Source organism: Mustela erminea, chromosome 5 (genome assembly GCF_009829155.1).
Source record: "Mustela erminea isolate mMusErm1 chromosome 5, mMusErm1.Pri, whole genome shotgun sequence".
Classification (NCBI taxonomy): Eukaryota; Metazoa; Chordata; class Mammalia; order Carnivora; family Mustelidae; genus Mustela; species Mustela erminea.
This window is the reverse complement of record NC_045618.1, coordinates 53,415,154-53,437,396: the sequence shown is the minus strand read 5'-3', so window position 1 is coordinate 53,437,396 and position 22,243 is coordinate 53,415,154. Positions and strand designations below refer to the sequence as shown.

At 35.6% G+C, this 22,243-nt stretch overlaps 1 protein-coding gene and 1 pseudogene across 1 annotated transcript; both read left to right on the top strand.

Moving 5' to 3' along the window:
* The first annotated feature begins 14,391 nt into the window (after nt 1-14,391).
* Nucleotides 14,392-14,524, top strand: LOC116592059 (annotated as a pseudogene).
* Nucleotides 14,525-20,944: 6,420 nt separating this feature from the next.
* On the top strand, nt 20,945-21,883 carry LOC116589960 (olfactory receptor 4F6-like). The gene has a single exon (XM_032341691.1). The coding sequence runs from the start codon at nt 20,945-20,947 to the stop codon at nt 21,881-21,883; it is 939 nt and encodes a 312-aa protein (XP_032197582.1).
* Nucleotides 21,884-22,243: the final 360 nt, after the last annotated feature.

Sequence of the window (22,243 nt, the reverse complement as noted above, 5' to 3'; positions counted from 1 at the left end):
CTACTCAAAGATGCCTCTCCTGTGCTGACCATTCAATTTAATGCTGTAATCAACCTGACCCTGGGTACTCATTTTTATTCTTACTCTGCTCTACTTCTTTTTTTTTGCCTACACTACACAGATCAACTTCTAACATTAAAATGTGGTTATTTATTATGTTTATTTAGTACTGTATATTGAGTATTTTCTCTATTGCACTACTAGAGCCTTAAAGACTTGAGTACTTATTTTGCTCTCTAATTTACCTCCAGTTGTCTATACAGTAAAAAGTACTGTATAATATGTAATCAGTATCTGTGAAAATAATAAACAATGATTATGCAGTATTTCTTGGGTAATCACAGCTCATCAAGTACATGCAGTATACTTTGATGGGCTATATCAATATTTCTTAGTTTGTAAAGTTGGTTTCTGGGTGTGAAGTAGACTTCAGAGACATCAGACTTCAGAGATATAATTTTTTTGTCTATGTTACTTTTCTTATTGTAAGTTGAGCTGATTAACATGTGTCCTAACAACCATTAAGACTTATCATTTGATATACTTTAAAGGCAAGCAAGACAGGACTGAATGTGTTAAGACACACCATTTTGGTAATAAAGTATTTATGGGTCAGGGTGAAAAAGAAATGGTTGATATCAATCAGTTCTGAAAGTGCTGATTAGTCAACTAGTGATATATAAATGTTACATTATCACTTGAAGAACATGTAACATATTATCTTTTTTCCAGCCACCTTAGCTCTTGTTAGTGTGAAAATGAGATTGTAGCTCGAGAATAGAGGGTTGGTGAGAAAGTATTAAAATGAAATAGATATATAGTCTGTGCAAAAATATCTTACAAAGACATTTTAGGAAAAATCTCTTCCCACTGAGTATGGTTAACAAAGTTGTATATAATTTCAAAAGAAACATTCATTAAATACATATTAGAGATGGCAAGGAAATAAGAATGTTTTAAAATCAGTTTTATTTCAAGGCACACTAAAAAGTAAGAGAAAATGCATCCTTGAAACAAAGCAATCCTCAGAACCTGAAGCAGATAAGACATATTTTAGAATTATTGGATAAAGAATTTAAAATAACTATAACACATAAAGGGTTCTAATGGGAAAAGTAGGCTATATGCAAGAACAGTTATTAATGAAAATAGAGAGATAGAAACTCTAAAAATGACAAAAAAATAATTCATGCAGAGTATTCAAGAATGGGGGATAGTAATAAAAGGACATACGTATAATTGGAATTCCAGAGGGAAACAAGGAGAAAAAGAGAAGACAAATTTGAAATAATAATGGCTTGAAATTTTTCCAAAAGTAGTGACCAACATGAAAAAATAAAAAAGGAAAGAAGAAAAAAGTCTACACGTAGGTATATTATATTCCAACTATAGAAAACAAAAGAAAAAAAGAAATTGAAGGAATCCAAAAGGGATAAACATATTGTTTATAGTGGAACAAGGATGTGAATTATATCAGACTTCTTGTCATAAGGCATGTAATTAGAAAGAGTGAAGTGAAATATTTACCATGTTAAAAAAAAACCAACCAAACAAACAAAACCCAAGCAAAAACACTAACCTAGACTTATATGTTTAGCAAAATTATCCTCCAAAAGTGTGGGGGGGGGGGCAAGGAATCTTTCTTAGAGAAAAATACTGAAAGGAAAACACTCATTCTTTGAAGACATAACATTCCTTAGTGTGCATGTTCCTAATAACAGAGCGTGAAAATCATGAGGCAAAACCTGATATAAATCCAAAGAGGAAGAAACAAATCTACTATTATAGTTGGAGACTTCAACTCTTGGTTTTCAATAACTAATACAACCAGAAGGCAGAAATTTAGTAAGCAAAGAGTTGTTCTCAAAAGAACCATCAGTCAGCTTGATCTAATTTACATTTATAGTCCCCTTCATCCAACGATAGTAGAATACACATGCTTTTCCAGTTCATATGGAATGTTCAGCAAGATAGAGCACATTTTGGGTCATAAAATACACCTTAATAAATTTAAAAAAGTAGAAAGCATATCAAGTATGTTCTCAAATCACATTGGATTTGAGAACTAAACTAAAAATCAATGGAAGTATAGCTGGAACATTCTAATACATTTGGAGATTAAGCAATAGACTTCTAAATAGCACATGGATCAAAGAAGTCTCAAAATGTATTAAAAATGCCTTGAAATGGGATGCCTGGGAGGCTTAGAAGTTAAGCCTCTGCCTTCAACTTGGGTCATGATCCCAGAGTCCTGGGATTGAGCCCCACATCGGGATCTCTGCTTGGCAGCGAGCCTGCTTCCCTTTCTCTCTCTCTGCCTGCCTCTCTGTCTACTTGTGATCTCTGTCTGTCAAATAAATAATAATAAATAAAATCTTTTAAAAAATGCTTTGAACTACATGAGAGTGAAACTACAACTTATCAAATTTTGTACGACACAATGAAAGAAGTATTTATAGGGAAATTTATAGCATTGAATTCATATATTAGAAAAGAATAAGGAGCTAAAGACAGTAATGTAAGCTTACATCTTAGAAAACTGAAAAAAAGAATATTAATTTCAAAATAAAGAACAAGTTAAGCCTAGAGCAAATAAAAAATATAAATATTAGAACAGAAATCAATGAAATTTGATACAGAAAAACAATAGGAAAATCTCAACAACAAAAAGGTGTTTTTTTCCCCAAAGTAGTTGAATCATTCTTTATTTCTGTTATCCCTTTAAAGAGGTCTAATACGTATTCCATATATATTTTTAAAAATATTACATAGCTGAAAAATGATTTTTTTTCTGTCTAATGAAACTTTTTTTAAATTTCTTTTCAGTGTAACAGAATTCATTGTTTTTGCACCACACTCAGTGCTCCATTCAATACATACCCTCCATAATACCCACCACCTGGCTCCCCTGAACTCCCACCCCTGCCCCTTCAAAACCATCAGATTGTTTTTCAGAGTCCCTAGTCTCTCATGGTTCCCCTCCCCTTCCAATTTCCCTCAACTTCCTTCTCCTCTCCATCTCCCTATGTCCTCGATGTTATTTGTTATGCTCCACAAATAAGGGAAACCATATGATATTTGACTCTCTCTGCTTGACTTATTTCACTCAGCATAATGTCTTCTAGTCTTGTCCATGTTGCTACAAAAGTTGGGTATTCATCCTTTCTGATGGAGGCATAATACTCCATAGTGTATATGGACCACATCTTCCTTATCCATTCATCCGTTGAAGGGCATCTTGGTTCTTTCCACAGTTTAGCGCAGTGGACATTGCTGCTGTAAACATTGGGGTACAGATGGCCCTTCTTTTCACTACATCTGTATCTTTGGGGTAAATACCCAGTAGTGCAATTGCAGGGTCATAGGGAAGCTATATTTTTTAATTTCTTGAGGAATCTCCACACTGTTTTCCAAAGTGGCTGCACCAACTTGCACTCCCACCAACAGTGTAAGAGGGTTCCCCTTTCTCCACATCCCCTCCAACACATGTTGTTTCCTGTCTTGCTAATTTTGGCCATTCTAACTGGTGTAAGGTGATATCTCAATGTGGTTTTAATTTGAATCTCGCTGATGGCTAGTGATGATGAACATTTTTTCATGAGTCTGATAGCCATTTGTATGTCTTCATTAGTGAAGTGTTTGTTCATGTCTTCTGCCTATTTTTTGACATGATTATCTGTTTTGTGTGTGTTGAGTTTGAGAAGTTCTTATAGATTCTGGATATCAGCCTTTTGTCTGTACGGTCATTTGCAAATATCTTCTCCCATTCCGTGGGTTGCCTCATTGTTTTGTTGACTATTTCCTTTGCTGTGCAGAAACTTTTGATCTTGATGAAGTCCCAAAAGTTCATTTTCACTTTCATTTCCTTTGCGTTTGGAGACATATCTTGAAAGAAGTTGCTGTGGCTAATATTGAAGAGGTTACTGCCAATGTTCTCCTCTAGGATTCTGATGGATTCCTGTCTCACGTTGAGGTCTTTTATCCATTTCGAGTCTATCTTTGTGTACAGTGTAAGGGAATGGGTGATTTCATTCTTCTACATATATATATATATATATATATATATATATATATATATATATACATATAGCTGTCCAATTTTTGCAGCACCATTTATTGAAGAGACTGTCTTTTTTTCCACTGTATATTTTTTCCTTCTTTGTCAAAGATTATTTGACCATAGAGTTGAGGGTCCATATCTGGGCTCTCTACTCTGTTCCACTGGTCTATGTGTCTTTTTTAATGACAGTACCATGCTGTCTTGGTGATCACAGCTTTGTAGTAAAGCTTGAAATCAGGTAACGTGATGCCACCAGTTTTATTTTTGTTTTCAACATTTCCTTAGCAATTTGGGGTGTCTTCTGACTCCATACAAAATTTTGGATTATTTGCTCCAGCTCTTTGAAAAATACTGGTGGAATTTTGATCGGAATGGCATTAAAAGTATAGATTGCTCTAGGCAGTATAGACATTTTAACAATGTTTATTCTTCTGATCCAAGAGCATGGAATGGTCTTCCATCTTTTTGTGTCTTCTTCAATTTCTTTCATGAGTGTTCTGTAGTTCCTCGAGTACAGATCCTTTACCTCTTTGGTTAGGTTTATTCCCAGGTATCTTATGTTTCTTGGTGCTATAGTAAATGGAATCAATTCTCTAATTTCCCTTTCTGTATAAGAAAGCCACTGATTTCTGTACATTGACTTTGTATCCTGCCACATTACTGAATTGCTGTATGAGTTCTAGTAGTTTGGGGGTGGAGTCTTTTGGGTTTTCCATATAAAGAATCATGTCATCTGCAAAGAGAGAGAGTTTGACTTCTTCATTGCCAAATTGGATACCTTTTATTTCTCTTTGTTGTCTGATTGCTGTTGCTAGGACTTCTAATACTATGTTGAACAAGAATGGTGAGTGGGCATCCTTGGCGTGTTCCTGATTTCAACGGGAGGGCTACAAGCTTTTTCCCATTGAGGATGATATTTGCTGTTGGTCTTTCATAGATAGATTTTATGAAGTTCAGGAATGTTCCCTCTATCCCTGTACTTTGAAGTGTTTTAATCAGGAACAGATGCTGGATTTTGTCAAATGCTTTTTCTGTATCAAATGAGAGAACCATGTGGTTCTTCTCTCTTTTCTTATTGATTTGTTCTCTCACATTGATTGATTTGCAAATGTTGAACCATCCGTATAACCCAGGGATGAATCCCACCTGGTCATGGTGGATAATCTTTTTAATGTGCTGTTGGATCCTCTTTGCCAGGATCTTGTTGAGAATCTTAGCATGCATACTCATCAGTGATATTGGTCTGAAATTCTTCTTTTTGGTGTGGTCTTTGCCTGGTTTGGGGATTAGGGTAACACTGGCTTCATAGAAAAGGTCTGTAAAGTTTTCCTTCTATTTCAATTTTTTGAAACAGCTTCAGGAGAATAGGTGTTATTTCTTCGTGAAAGTTTGGTAGAATCCCTAGGGAATCTGTCAGGTCCTGGGCTCTTGTTTTTTGGGAGGATTTGATCACTGCTTCAATCTCGTTACTAGATATCGGTCTATTTGGGTTGTCAATTTCTTCCTGGTTCAGTTTTGGGAGTTTATAGTTTTGTAGGAATGCATGCATTTCATCTAGGTTGCGTAACTTATTGGCATATAACTGTTGATAATAACTTCTGATGATTGTTTCTACTTCCTTGGTGTTCGTTGTGATCGCTCCCTTTTCATTCATAATTTTATGAATTTGGGCTTTCTCTCTCTTCTTTTGGATTAGTGTGGCCAATGGTTTATCGATCTTAATGATTCTTTCAAAAAACCAGCTTCTAGTTTTATTGATACGTTCTACTTTATCTCTGGTTTCTACCTCATCGATCTCAGCTCTAATCTTGATGATTTCTCTTCTTATGTGTGGAGTTGGTTTTATTTGTTGTTGATTCTCCAGTTCTTTAAGGTGTAGAGACAGCTGCTGGGTTCTGGATTTTTCAATTTTTTTGAGGGATGCTTGGATGGCTATGTATTTCCCCCTTAGGACCACCTTTGCTGTATCCCATAGGTTTGGGACTGAAGTGTCTTCATTCTCATTGGTTTCCATGAATTGTTTAAGTTCTTCTTTGATCTCCTGGTTGATTCAAGCATTCTTAAGCAAGGTGGTCTTTAGCTTCCAGGTGTTTGAGTTCCTCCCAAACTTTTCCTTGTGATTGAGCTCCAGTTTCAAAGCATCGTGGTCTGAGAATGTGCAGGGAATAATCTCAGTCTTTTGGTATCGGTTGAGTCCTGATTTGTAGCCCAGTATGTGGTCTATTCTGGAGAAGGTTCCATGTGCACTTGAGAAGAATGAGTATTCTGTTGTTTTAGGGTGGAATGTTCTGTATATATCTATGAGGTCTATCTGGTCCAATGTGTCATTCAATGCTCTTGTTTCTTTATTGATTTTCTGCTTCGATGATCTGTCTATTTCTGAGAGAGGCATGTTAAGGTCTCCTACTCTTAGTGTATTCATATCAATATGACTCTTTATCTTGATTAACAGTTTTCTTATGTAATTGGCTGCTCCCATATTGGGGGCATAGATATTTACAATTGTTAGATCCTCTTGGTGGATAGTTCCTTAAAGAATTTTGTAGTGTCCTTCTGTATCTCTGACTACAGTCTTTAGTTTAAAATCTAACTTGTCTGATATAAGAATCACTATCCTGGCCTTCTTTTGAGGCCCATTGGCATGAAAAATCCTTCTCCATCCCTTCACTTTCAGTCTGGGTGTATCTTTAGGTTCAGAATGGGTCTCTTGTAGACAACATATGGATGGGTCCTGTCGTTTCATCCAATCTGCAACCCTGTGCCATTTTATGGGTGCATTTAGGCCAATCACATTGAGAGTGATTATTGATAGATACGTTTTTATTGACATCGTGTTAACTTTGAAGTCTTTCTTTCTGCAAATTGTCTCTATATTTCTGTTCGATGCTATTCTTACAATTTTTCCTCTTTTATAGTACCCCCCTTAATATTTACTGCAGTGTTGGGTTGGTGGTTGCATAGTCTTTTCAGCCTTGCTGGTCTTGGAAACTTTATCTCTCTATCTATTTTGAATGTCAGTCTTGCTGGATAAAGTATTTATGTTCTTCTCATGCATGTTCCTCTCATTTAGTGCCCTGAATATATCTTGCCAGCCCTTTCTGGCTTGCAAGATTTCTGTGGACAGGTCTGACATTATTCTGATGGGCTTTCCTCTACACGTAAGGCGTTTCTTTGTTCTAGCTGCCGTCAAGAGGGTCTGCCTACAATTATAATTCTTCATTCTTACTATTAGGTGTCTCGTGGACTTTCAAGAGACCATTCTGCCTCTAGTACATGAATGCTGGTTCCATTCGTGATGTTGGATAAATTTTCATGGAGAACTTGTTCCACTGTGTCTTCTAGACTTCTTTCTTTCTCCTCCCCTTCAGGAATTCCAATAATTCTGACGTTGGAATGTTTCATTGCATCATTTATTTCCCTGATTCTGTTTTTATGGCTTCTATGCTATTTGTTCCAGGCTTCCTCCTGATCCTTTCTCTTTATCTGTTTGTCCTCCAGATCACTAATTCTATCTTCTGTCTCAGTTACCCTAGCTTTTAGAGAATTTAGATTAGATTGGAACTCATTGAGAGCATTGTGAACATCATCCCTGGTGGCTTTTGGTTCTGCCCTAATCAATTCTGTTTTGTCATCCATGGCTTTCTCCAACCTAGGTATTGCCTGGATCATTGTTAGCCTGAATTCCCTTTTGACATATTGTTTATGTCAATAGATATTAGCTCTTTTGCAGAAGGCCCATCCTCTGATTTTTTCTTCCTTTGGGCATTCCTCCTCCTAGTCATTTTGGTGAGAGATGGCTGAATGGTTGTAGCTGGTTATATCGACTGTGGTGCAGTCAAGGTGCACCCTGGAACGCTTTTGAGCAATCAGGAGTCCCCACCCAAATGAAAGAAAAAGAAAGGGAGAAAAAAGAAAATAAAAAGTAAAAAAGAGAGAGAGATAGAGAGAGACAGAAAAAAAAAAGAAAGAAAAGATAAGGCTCAGCCCAAATGAGCCCCAAGGTAAGATTTATGAAGTATACAAACAAAAACAAACAAAAAGACTGATAAAAGTATATGAAAGGATATATATATATATATATATATATATATATATATATATGCAAAAAAAAAAAAGAACCTCATCAAAAAGAACCCCAATTATAAGATTTATACACTACCAAGACAAACACAAATACACAGAAACACTGGCGGAAGAAGATGGGAGAGTGGTTATAAATTCTCAGTGTGGGCAAGGAAGGTTATTTTGATTCTTCCTGGATGTATCTTGATTTCTTTGTTAAAGGACTGAACTTTACTAAGATAAAAGGGGATTAAAAATTGGTTTACCTATAGGGGTAGCATTGATTGGGGAAAGGGGATTACCTTGAAGTTTAACTCTATATGACTATTAAAAAATAAAAATTTTCAAATAAATAAGCTAAACTAAACTAAAATTTAAAAAAAATTAAAAAATAGAAAAGCAAAAGAAAAACACAAGTATATGTATCAAAAAATTTAAGGTTAAAAGGTTATTATGGAATTTGATGTATTGGACATCTCACTGTGATGGTAAATAGGTTAAAAAATTATCTCTATAAAAAAAATGAACCAGCAAAGTGGGAACGAATTAAAAGTAAAAGTTGTATCTGTGAAGTAGTGTTGGTTGTTCTCTTGTCATCTTTCTTTTTTCTTTTTCCTTTTTTTTCCTGGTGGCTTTCTTGGGGAGGGGACTTCCACGTGGGTTTTCAGGCATTGTTCTCTGAGTTAAGTCCTCCTGCCCCCCTCAAGGGAGGTGGGCTCTGAGGAAACAGGTTTTTCAGGCTTTTGTTCTCTGGAGGTTTTTATGTTTGTTTGTTTGTTTTCTCTTGCCTTGACAGCTTTTGATGGTTTTTGAAGCAAAGTGCACCCAGACCTCCCTCTCAGAGAGAAGCCTCAGTCTGTTCCCCTGAGAGTGCTCCAGAGCACATAAGTTCCCCCTTGGCTGCTAGCAGAGCACATTCTGAGTTGCTCAAAATAGCAGAGCACATTCTGAGTTTGTGGGGACACAGGAACTCCTGCTTGTACCCAAAACCACGACAGTGGCAGCTGTCTGGGCAGCTCCAGACCACTAGAGAGGTTCCAAGCAGCAATCGCACACTGAGATTTTCCCGCTGGCCTGGGCTGGGAGTGCCTGGTCTTTCTGGGTCTGAGAGCGCTGGGCTGGCACTGTGTGCACCTTTCTAAGGGGAGGGTGTGGGGCACGTGCATCTTAGGCACTGATAGCACTGTGTGGTGCTTGCGTGGAGTGTGCAAAAAGGCTGTACATTTGCTGGCTGGCGAGGCTCCCAGCCCCTCATGGGAGCCAGACTCCATGCACCAGGGGTGTCTGTCCTGGGTCTGGGGACTTAAGCCCCTGTCCCTAAATGCCCTGATTCCCACAATTTCCCCCCACGATCCTTTGCTCTTTTTGAGTGCTTTCAACCAGACTCCAAGTTAATGCTGGTCCCCAGATGCAGGGCACTCTTGTTTTGGGGTATTACTTTCCAATGGGTCACCTCTGGTGGCTCCCTCCCCCTTTTGTGTATCTTCCAATATCAGTAGGAAGTTCTCACTCTGCTTTACCTGCCCACTGGCATCTTCTGCCCCCGTAGCAATCCAGATGTGTATAATTCTGATCTCAGGCTGATTTCACGGGTGATCGGAGTTCTTTGGTAGGTTATCAGCTCACTTTAGGGTACAGGTTGAAATCACCCCCCTCCTACTTCCCCACAATCTTGTCTCCCCCCCTAGAAAAATCAAAGGTGGTTCTTTGAAAAAAAATCAATAAAAGCAATAAACTTCCAATCATGGCAACCAAAGGAAAAAGAGAGGAGACACAAATACCAGTATTAGATATAAAAGAGCAGTCATTACTAAGGATTAGATACTAAAAGAATAATAAGGAAATATTATGAACAACCTTAATCCCATGAATATGTTACCTTAGATGAAATGGACCGATTAATTCCTTAAAAGACACAAACTACCAAAACTTAAGTAACGTAGAAATAGATAATATGATAAGCCTATATGTAACGAGAAACATGAATCAATAATTAATAACTTTCAGATGCCTGGGTGGCTCAGTGGGTTAAAACACTGCCTTCGGCTCAGGTCATGATCTCAGGGTCCTGGGATCCAGTCCCGCATCCGGCTCTCTGCTCAGCAGGGAGTCTGCTTCCTCCTCTCTCTCTCTGCCTGCCTCTCTGCCTACTTGTGATCTCTCTCTGTCAAATAAATAAATAAAATCTTTAAAAAAATAATTAATAACTTTGAAAAAATGCAGCTGGGCCCATTGGTTTCACTGGTGATTTTAGCAAACAGTTATAGAAGAAATGATATTAATTCTCAACAATTTCTTCCAGAAAATAGAAACAAAGGGAACACTATCTAATTCACTTTGTGAGGCTAGCATTATTCTTTTTCATAACTAAATAAGTGCTAATTATTTATTATTTTTATTATCATTTATTACTGCTCCTACTATTACCATCATCATATATACCTCCCTAATATTTTTTTAAGTTTTTATTTAAATTCTAGGTAGTTAACATAGAGTGTAATATTGGTTCAAAAGTAGAATTGAGTGATTCATCGCTTACATGTAACACCAAGTGCTCATCCAATAAGTGCCCTCCTTAATGCCCATCACCCCTTTACTCAGCCCACCTCCCTCCATCAACCCTCAGTTTGTTATCTACCTTTTAGAGTATCTTATGGTTTGCCTCCCTCTCTTTCCCCCTCCCCTCCCCTATGTTCTTCTGTTTTTGTTTTTTAAATTCCACATGTGAAAGAAATAATATGGTTTTTGTCTTTCTCTGACTGACTTATTTTGGAGGCTAGCATTATTCTTATATATTTCTTTTCTAAGAAAGAAAAACTACAGAACAATATCTTTCATGAACATACATGTAAAATCCCTAACAAAATATTAGCAAATCAGCATCGAGAATCTATAAAGAGCTTAGCAAATTCAACACCCAAAGAACAAATAATCCAACCAAGAAATGTGCAGAGGACATGAACAGACATTTGTTCAAAGAAGACATCCAGATGGCCAATAAACACTTGAAAAAGTCTTCCACATCACTTGGCATCAGGGAAATACAAATCAAAACCACAATGAGATACCCCTCACACCAGTCAGAATGGCTAAAATTACAAGTCAGGAAATGGCAGATGCTGATGAGGATGCAGAGAAAGGGGAACTCTCCCACCCTGTTGGTGGGAATGCAAGTTGGTGCAGCCACTCTGGAAAACAGCATGGAGGTTCCTCAAAAAGTTGAAAATAGAGCTACCTTATGACCCAGCAATTGCACTACTGGGTGTTTACCCTAAAGATACAAAGGTAATTATCTGAAGGGGCACGTGCACCTGAATGTTTATAGCAGCAATGTCTACAATAGCCAAACTATGGAAAGAACCTAGATGTCCATCAACAGATGAATGGATAAAGAAGATGTTGTGTGTGTGTGTGTGTATATATATATATATATATATACACATATATATGCATATATATATATATATAGTGCCTTATGACATGGATGGAACTAGAGGGCATTATGCTTAGCGAAATCAGTCATTTGGAGAAAAACAACTATCATATGATCTCCCTGATATGAGTAAGTGGAGATGAAACATGGGGGCTTTGGGGTAGAGAAAGAATAAATGAAACAAGATGGGATTGGGAGCGAGACAAAACATAAGAGACTCTTAATCTCACAAAGCAAACTGAGGGGGTCCGGGGGAGATGGGTAGGGAAAGGGTGGTGGGGTTATGGACATTGGGGTGGGTATGTGCTATGGTGAGTGCTATGAAGTTGTGTAAACCTGGCAATTCACAGACCTGTACCCTGGGGCTAATAATACATTATATGTTTATAAAAAATAAAAAAATTAAAAAATATATATATTAGCAAATCAAAATCATCAATATTTTAAAAAGATTATACCCAAGACCAAGGGGGAGTTATTTTTATATTACAGCAATCATATTAAAAGGAGGTAGTATAATGTAGGGACTAAATTCATGTATGTTGAAATCAGAAAATAATTGTGTTTGAATATTAGACATGATTCTAGCATAGTGACCTTGGCTCACATATTTAATCTCCATGGTATATTATATTAGTATCTCTAAAATGGGGGTGGTAATTGTATAAATGAGGTAAAAAGCAGGTACAGTGTTTCCACAAATAGCCATGAATGTGCTTCTAAAAGAATTCTAAATAATTCTTAATAAATTTGTTAATAACTATTTGTTTTTCACTGGTATTAATCTAAATGATAATTTATAAATAGACATTAAAATGTTAGAAGATACTGCTTTTCCTTGAAGATATATTTATGTTATATTTTATTATACATTGCATTATTATACATTGCTTTCCATTTACTTACTTAACCAAACTTCTGATACTTTTTCATTCTCTTAATTCCATACCATGAGAATTAAAAGAAAAACTCCCATGATGAATGGCCTGGGGACTAAGGTCATGGAATCATCAAATGGTCACCAAAAGCTGTTAAGTTACTGTTAGAGCTGGAACAGTTGTAAGAAGCACTACCAATATAGCACCAAAGAAGGAAATATTTTTTTTTAAAAGATCCAGTAACAGTAAAAATATTGCTTTCTGGTTTTTGTTTTTGTTTTTGTTTTGGCCAGGTAAGTGGAGATGATATACATCCATTGCCTGCTGAAAATATTGGCTATTTTTGTCATACTGGTAATGCATACATTTATGGCACAACAGTATAAAGTTTCTCTCTCTCTCTCCTTCCCTTTTTTTGAAATTTGCATTTCTAGTTTTGAATTCAACAAGCACTTATTAAACAGCCAGTTGCACCAGTCTCTCCAAGGGAAGTGAGAAATATCATTTCAGGTTGTATGCATTGCTCCATATGCTTAGATTAGGTCTTAATATACAGGGAAATTTCTGAGTATTGATTATATTACATTTGGATAGGGACTAGAAAGGACCTTGGAAATTGGTTATAATGTGAATAGCCTTATACCTGCCATATGTTCACAGCAATTTCTAGAGCAGCGATTGTTTTTTATTCTGTTGGCATTAGTTTTAAATAGAAATAAGATGCAAAATAAAAGTCTTTACCACAAACCATTATCATTAGCACTTATATACATACATATGCATGCCTGCATCCATCTAACCACTCATCATCTTTCCCAAACTCTTAACACTTAAATGGGTCAAGTTTTAAGACTAAGACACAGTCCCTTCTCTCAAGAAGCTCATAGACATAGTAGGAAAGATGGAAAGACTATTTAATTGTAAATTATACTATTATGAAAAGTTTATTAGGAGAAGTTGGCAAGTCTGACATGAAAGCATAGAGGAGGAGTATATAATCCAGACTGGAGGAGAGAGAGACATTCTTGAGTAATTGTTGCATAGGTGGAATGAATTTTTAGAATAAGAAGTAGTTAGCCAAATGAAAACAGGACATATTTAGTGCAGAACAAAATTATGGGTAAACCTGAGCATTCATGAGAGTGTAAAGGGTGTCCTTGTAGTTCATGACATGATGTTTATGAGGTGAGGGGGAGGTGGGCTGTAGACGGATCTCAAGAGTTTTTATATGCCAATCCTGTGATGTTGAGAGAGCAGGAAAAAATAATGAGGAAATTTAAGCAGTGAGTAGGCAACAGAAGATGCAAGAAGTATTACATTAGTATGTATGTTAATTGCCTCTCTTAAAACAAGTGAGGAATACCTCACTTGTTTCTATTCCTCTGTCCTTTTTCTGTTTTTCTTTGTCCCTGTTCCTTCTCGTTCTTCCCTTTTCCTGCCACTTCCTAACCTCTCCTTCCTTACTAGTATCCATCAACTAAACAATAGATATATTTTTTAGAAACTAGCAATAGACTGCTCGCATGAGATTTTATCATGGCGATAAATCTCTGAGAACATTGTTAAAGTGGATGTTGTGATACTTAGTGACTATACAATTTACGTATTTGTAAGAATTTATTTCAATTTTTAAATGCTTATTTGAATGATAGTGACATCACTACAATCTGAAATTGAAAGACTGCACATCTTGAACCCCTTATTTTGTATTTAAAAATCATACTTTTAAAAAAAGATTATTTATTTATTTATTTAAGAGAGAGAGAGCACATGTGCACTGGCTTGTGTGACAGAGGAGGGACAGAGGGAGAGAAACTCTCTCAAACAGACTCTGCTGAGTGCAGAGCCCTACTCAACATGCAGGGCTCCATCTCAGGACCCTGAAATCATGACCTGAGCTGAAACTGAGAGTTGGATGCTTAACTGACTGAGCCACCCAGGCATCCCATTAAAAAAACAGCTTTGCGCAGTGGCAGTATCGTAGCCAATGAGGTTTATCTGAGGCACGATTATTGCTAATTGAAAAAACATCATTTTTAAGTCAAAAGCAATATAAATTATTTTAGACCATTTAAACAGTACAGAAATACTGACCTCAGGAAGTGAAAGTCACATAATATCTTACTTTTCAGAACTTATGATTTATCATATTTTGTATTAACTTTTGGAGAAAACATTTTTTATTCAAACACAAACTTTCATATTAATTTTATGCACTTTCTTATGTTTTGCTTAAAATTTAAATCTTTCCAAGATCTGTGTGTGTAGAATCATTTAGTTGATTTTAAGAGCTTCATAGTATTCCATTTGATATATGTACAAGATGTGATTAATACCTTCTCTACTGACTGACATGGGTCAACATTTTATGTATACATGTATGTATCTATTATAAATACATACATATTATATGAATATATACACTGCATACTAGGAATAGATTTGTACACTTTAAATTCTAGTAAGTATTATCAATTTATAATCCCTTCATGAAGGTATAAGAGTAACTTTTATAGAGAAACCTTGATAGTACTGAGAATTCTCTTTCCCTTTCTCTGTTAATCAGTAAAACAAAAATTAGTGGAGGTTGATGATGATCACTGATGATAGTGAGACTGAACATCAATAAATATGTTTATTTGCCAGTATATGTGTTGTTGTTGTTCCTGGTGTTAGTTACCTATACATGTCTTCCCACTTTTTATTTTATTATTTATTTATTTATTTATTTTTGTCTTTCAGTTTTTTTTTTTTATTTTCAGCATCACAGTATTCATTGTTTTTGTACCACACCCAGTGCTCTATGCAATCCGTGCCCTCTCTAATACCCACCACCTGGTTCCCCCAACCTCTCACCCCTCCCACCACTTCAACCCTTCAAATTGTTTTTCAGAGTCCATAGTCTCTCATGGTTCACCTCCCCTTCAATTTCCCCCAACTCCCTTCTCCTCTCTAACTCCCCATGTCCTCCATGCTATTTGTTATGCTCCACAAATAACAGAAACCATATGATAATTGACTCTCTCTGCTTGACTTATTTCACTCAGCACAATCTCTTCCAGTCCCGTCCATGTTGCTACAAAAGTTGGGTATTCATCCTTTCTGATAGAGGCATAATATTCCATAGTGTATATCGACCACATTTTCCTTATCCATTCATCTGTTGAAGGGCATCTTGGTTCTTTCCACAGTTTGGCAACCGTGGACCTTTCTGCTATAAATATTGGGGTACAAATGGCCCTTCTTTTCACTACATCTGTATCTTTGGGGTAAATACCCAGTAGACAATTGTAGGGACATAGGGAAGTTCTATTTTTAATTTCTTGAGGAATCTCCACACTGCTCTCCAAAGAGGCTGCACCAACTTGCATTCCCTCCAACAGTGTAAGAGGGTTCTACTTTCTCCATGTCCCCTCCAACACATGTTGTTTCCTGTCTTGCTAATTTTTTTCCATTCTAACTGGTATAAGGTGATATTTCAATGTGGTTTTAATTTGAATCTCTCTGATGGCTAGTGGTGATGAACATTTTTTCATGTGTCTGATAGCCATTTGTATGTCTTCATTGGAGAAGTGTCTGTTCATATCTTCTGCCCATTTTTTGATATGATTATCTGTTTCGTGTGTGTTGAGTTTGAGGAGTTCTTTATAGATCCTGGATAACAACCTTTTATCTGTACTGTCATTTGCAAATATCTTCTCCCATTCCGTGGGTTGCCTCTTTGTTTTTTTGACTGTTTCCTTTGCTGTGCAGAAGCTTTTGATTTTGATGAAGTCCCAAAAGTTTATTTTGGCTTTTGTTTCCTTTGCCTTTGGCCTTCCCACTTTTTAAACTTAAATCTCCTCTTTGTGGAGTTACTATAGTATTTTTCATAATACTCTGATTGATGACAATATTTTTCCTTCCTATTGAAATACATCAAATTAAGGCAGTTTGCATTAATAAAGGAATTTTTGATATTTGGAAATGTTTTAATAAAGAGAAAAACAAGGTAAAATACCCAATTTTCCTACTAAGAAAAAAAATGATTTTTTTTTTTTTTACTAACTTTTATATTTGTTGTTAAAGTATTTTTATGTATTTTATGTAGTTGGGAACATGCCAATTGTGTATTTTTTTTAATATTCCACAATATCCACATTTTAAAATATGCCCACATTGTGTGCTCAAAATCTTTAGATGGAGTTGATTACAGGTCCTTTTGTCATACTCACTAATATTCACCTCTGTGATTATCCCATTATCCTTGCTTAATTTTGCTATATTTTATTTTAGTTTTTGTCTGTAATATTCTCCTTCCATTGCTCTTTTGGTGGCTCTTCCTAGCACAACCCTGCAGTCTTTCCTTTTAGCTACAATACTTTGTTCATGTCCATAACCCTCAGGATTCCCATTAGTGGCTGGCCTGACCCTTCAAGTCTGTTCTTGGCCATATTGGGATCATGATGCTCCCACCTACTTATGCTGCTTTCTTGCTGAGGAAGTGCAAACTTGTGACATGCAGGAGACTTGGTATGATGTGGGGTAGCAAGGGAGGAATGACGACATAAGAAAGAATGATGACATAAGAAAAAATGTTAGTAGCGTGGGGTCTGGAGAAAATATTGGTGTTGGCAATGCAAGTTAAGAACTCATGTTATTTAATTCAGATGTGAAATAAGCCTCAATAATTTGATTTGGTTTAATGATAAGGTAGTTGAGAAAATTATGTAAATAACAAATAAGTTATCATATTAGATTGAAATCTGTAACATTGAAACTTATTTTTGGGGCTACAGAAAAACGATACTATATGGTTCAAACTAATAAATACACAGAGCCCAGAGAGTAACAATTTATTGATAAGCATTAAAGATAAGCATATTTCTATTTTTTTCTAAACATATAAGTTTTAAGAATGGGTTCCCTATTCATTTTTTTTTTTTTCCCTCAGATCTAGGGTTAGGGCTAAGATACATGCCTAGTATCCTGCTGTTCAGAGACCTCTGCAAAGGGTTAGGCTTAGGGATTAAGATTTACTATTCATTTTATTTTATAACCAGTTCTTTTTAGTTAATGAAAATTATTCATATCTTTTCATGGTACGAACTTTTATTTCAGTATACAAAGTTGAATCCTTCCTCAGGCAGAATTACTATTAACAATTTAATTCTCTATTGTGGACATTTAGGTTATTTCTAATATTTTTTAAATAAATATGGTGTTGATAGATAGCCCTATAGCTTCTTTTTGAATTCATCTATTGTAAATTTAAGCAAATTTTTTTGAAGTGAGATTCTTGGTCATAAATTAAGGAAAATTAAAATTTTTTGGTATGTATTATTGTTATTTCAAAGAATTCTGCAGTTTGTTTTATTAAAGTATAGTTGATATACAACATTTTATTAGTTTCAGGTGTACAGTATAGTGATTCACCAAATCTATACCTTACACAACGCTCACCATGATAAGTACAGTTACCATCTGTCACCAAACATTATTATAATATTATTGACTATATTCCCTAGCCTGTATTTTCATCCTAATCACTTACTTATTTTAGAACAGGAAATTGTACTTTTTAAAAAAAGATTTTATTTATTTATTTGACAGACAGAGATCACAAGTAGGCAGAGAAGCAGGCAGAGAGAGAGAGGAGGAAGCAGGCTCCCAGCTGAGCACAGAGCCTGACACAGGACTCTATGCTAGGACCCTGGGATCATGACCTGAGCCAAAGGGAGAGGATTTAACCCACTGAGCCACCCAGGTGTCCCAGGAAGATTGTAATTCTTAATTCCCTTCATGTACTTTGCCCATCCTGATACCTCTTACCCTCTGGTAATCCACCATCTCTGTATTTATGAGTCTGTTTTTTTTTTTTAATTGTTTGTCTTGCTTTTTGGATTTCACATATAAGTGAAATCATTTGGTCTTTCGCCTACTCTATCTTGACTCATTTCACTTAGCACAACACCCTCTAGGTCTATCAGAGTTGTTACAAAAGGCAAAAGACAAGATCTTATTCTTTATTATGGCTCAGTAACACTCCCTATTCCAGTGTTAGTCCATATATATGTTATATGTAGCCTAATATATATACATATATATATTTTCATATATATCTATTCATTTATCAATGGACACTTAGATTGCTTCCATGTCTTGTAAGTAATGCTGCAATAAGCATAGGAGTGCAGATATCTTTTTGAATAGATGTTTTTATTTTCTTTGAGTAAATACCCAGTACTAGAACTGTTGAATCATATGGTATCTCTATTTTTCATCTTTTTTTTAAGCTTTAAAATCACTTTTATTGCTGTATAATTTACACAGAATAAAATCCACTAATTTTTAAATATACAATTTAGTGACTTGACAAATATATGCAGTTATGTAACCACAAATGCAATAAATGCATTTAAAATGTAGTTGGTGGCTAATTCTTATTTGGAGAAAGTTTAAAGAATAAACAAAATCCATAATTTATAAAGGGAAATGTGGATATATTAAATCTAGATGGTTAAATGTGGAAAAATTAAATACTAAATAATAGAAAGCACGATTAATGAGTGTATTTGATTCTTCACAGCCTCATTCATGAAAAATCATAATATTTTAAAAACTTAGGTAACTTGTGAGAGCAAAATGGCACTCTGGTGTAATCTTATTTACATTTAATTGATTACTGTTTTACTTTTCATATGATTATGATTAATAGCCATTTTGTTTTTGTTAATAGTTTTCATGTTTTATCCATTTTAAAATTGGTATGTTACATTTCTGAAATGTATCTGGAAGAAGTAATTTTATATTAAAAAAGTTAATCATCTGTCTGATATTTTCCAGTGTTCTTACTTTTATTTTTATAGTGCTTTTATCTTCATACAAAAATATAAATGCATATATCTATATATACTATCCTTCTGTATCTATGTATAAGTACATGTAATATGATTTTGATTTTAATGTCTTAGTTACTGTCAACAATTTCCTTTTGTTTTGTTAATGAAGAATGTTAAGAATGAATTTTCCAGGGCAGGCTGGGTGGCTCAGTTGGTTAAGTGTCTGCCTCTTGATTTAAGTTCAGGTCATGGTCTCAGGGTTTGTTGTAGGATCTAGTTGTGCATCGGACTCCACACTGGGCATCATGCCTGCTTAAGATTCTCTTCTCCCTCTCTGCCTGCCTCTCCTCCTCTCTCCCTCTCCAAAAAAAAAAAAAAAGAATTTTTCCATCTTAATGTCTAAGTATTTATATATTTCTTTCAGATATTTTTAACATTTAAACATCCATTAAAATTTCCTTGAGTTCATGTTGAAAGGCAAAAACTTGCACTTTTCCAAGTTCATTTCCTTATACCAACACTGTTGATTGAATAATTCACCTTGTCCACACTGATAAATGATTCCTCAATAATCTCCTGAGAGATCACTAAGTTTACCTTATGGTTTTTATTCAGTTCTTTGCATTGAAGTTTTGGTGACTGACAGCAGAAATACACCAAGCTACTCCTTAAAATCCCCAATAATTTTCTATTGCTTTTAGGATGTAAGGCAAAGTTCAATTCATGGATAAAAGCTTCCATCCTGTCTGGCGTATTACAATTATTCATCCAGCCTGATTTCAATTATCCATCCTCTTGCCTTGCTAACCTTCCTGTCTCACTATCTTTGCACATGGTGTTCCCATAGTATAGACTCTACTTTTCAGTACTAATTCCTTGTTAAGCAGAATCTGAACAATCACCACTTGAATGAGTCCTATGGTTATTATGGTACTCTGTTCTTTTCCTTTAAATCTATTATCAGAGTTCTATCTGTATTTAAAGCATTTAATGTCTAGTTCCACCATTAATCTGTAAGCTTCCTGAAGTCAAGATTAGTTTTTTACCTCAAAACTTGTCATAGTACCAGGCATATGGTAGATCCTCAATAGGATTATTACATTATTCTCTCTATGTATATTAGCTGAATGGATAAATTAATACATTTAAAGAAATGTTAATGTTTACAAATTTTTTAAAATGATATTTTTAAGAAAATACCTTATGGCTATTACTGAGGATTTCCTCTTAAAACCATTCTTTTTTTTTTCTTTTTAATTTTTAATTTTTTTTATAAACATATGATGTATTATTAGCCCCAGGGGTATAGGTCTGTGAATCGCCAGGTTTACACATTTCACAGTACTCACCATATCACACACTCTCACCAATGTCCATAACCCCACCACCCTCTCCCTACCCCTGTACCCCATGCCACCCTCAGTTTGTTTTGTGAGATTAAGACTCTCTTATGGTTTGTCTCCCTCCCAATCTCGTCTTGTTTCATTTATTCCTTTCCTACCCGGCAAACACCCCATGTTGCCTCTCAGCTTCCTCATATCAGGGAGATCATATGATAATTTTCTTTCTCTGATGGACTTATTTCGCTAAGCATTCTTAATAAAAGCTCACATCTGTTTTTAAATAATAATTTCTGATAAATTCTTTCTTCATTATTTGGTTTGGTCTTTTAGGTTCACCAGGCAAGCCAATGTATGAAGCAAATTACTCTGAAGTGACTCAATTTGTATTCTTGGGACTTGCTACCTATAGACCAGTGCAGAATTTTCTTCTTGCCTTCTCTACAGTGTTTTATGTAACGATTGTTTTGGGAAACCTCCTTGTGGTGTTTACAGTGACCTATGACCCTAACTTACATTCCCCCATGTACTTCCTTTTAGCCAATCTCTCATTTATTGATTTGTGTCTTTCTACCTTAACGGTTCCTAAGATGATATCTGATCTGCACTCAGGACACAAAACCATATCCTTTCAGGGATGTGTTATCCAGATATTTGTCCTTCATGTCCTGGGTGGATCAGAGATGGTGCTGCTGGTCGCCATGGCCTTGGATCGATATGTGGCCATATGTAAGCCCCTCCACTACCTCACAATCATGAGCCCACAGATGTGCATTTTGCTTCTGTCTGGTGCTTGGGCTATTGGCCTCATACATTCAATGGCCCAGTTGGCTTTTGTTGTCCATTTGCCTTTTTGTGGTCCTAATGAGATAAATAGCTTTTACTGTGACCTTCCTTGGTTTATCAAACTTGCCTGCACGGACACCTACAGAATGGAATTCATGGTTACTGCCAACAGTGGGTTTATTTCCATGGGCACCTTCGTCTTATTGCTTATCTCCTATATCTTCATCTTGGTCACTGTATGGAAACATTCCTCAGGTGGTTTGTCTAAGGCCTTTTCTACTCTGTCAGCTCACATCACCGTGGTGATTTTGTTCTTTGGGCCATGTATCTTTGTTTATGTGTGGCCATTTCCCACTGTGTCAGTGGATAAATTTCTTGCCATTCTGGACTTTATGATTACACCCATTCTGAATCCTATTATCTACACATTGAGGAACAAGGACATGAAGATGGCAATGAAAAGACTGCGTAGTCAAGTCCTGAATTTGAGAATGATCTCCTAAATGACTTGTGAGAAAACCAAGTGGTACCTTCTAAAAGTAATACTGTATGCATAAATTTTAAGGATTATATAATATCTTAAAACAGTTAATTTTATTTCAGCAGTTCAAAAACTGCTTGGGTAGTTTATTCTATGCTAATGGCCAATAGTGTGAAAGTAAATAAATATATACACACATATATATATGTATATATATATAACTATTTTGCCTATCTTAATTTTACAATACTGAAAATACACATTTTGTGTGACTTTCATTTTGAATAGTCCATAGAATCTTGGAAAGTTTTATGAATTTGAAATCACAGTACTGTGTGTAAAAAATTTTCTGTGTTATTTTGTTGGAACATATTCTCATATA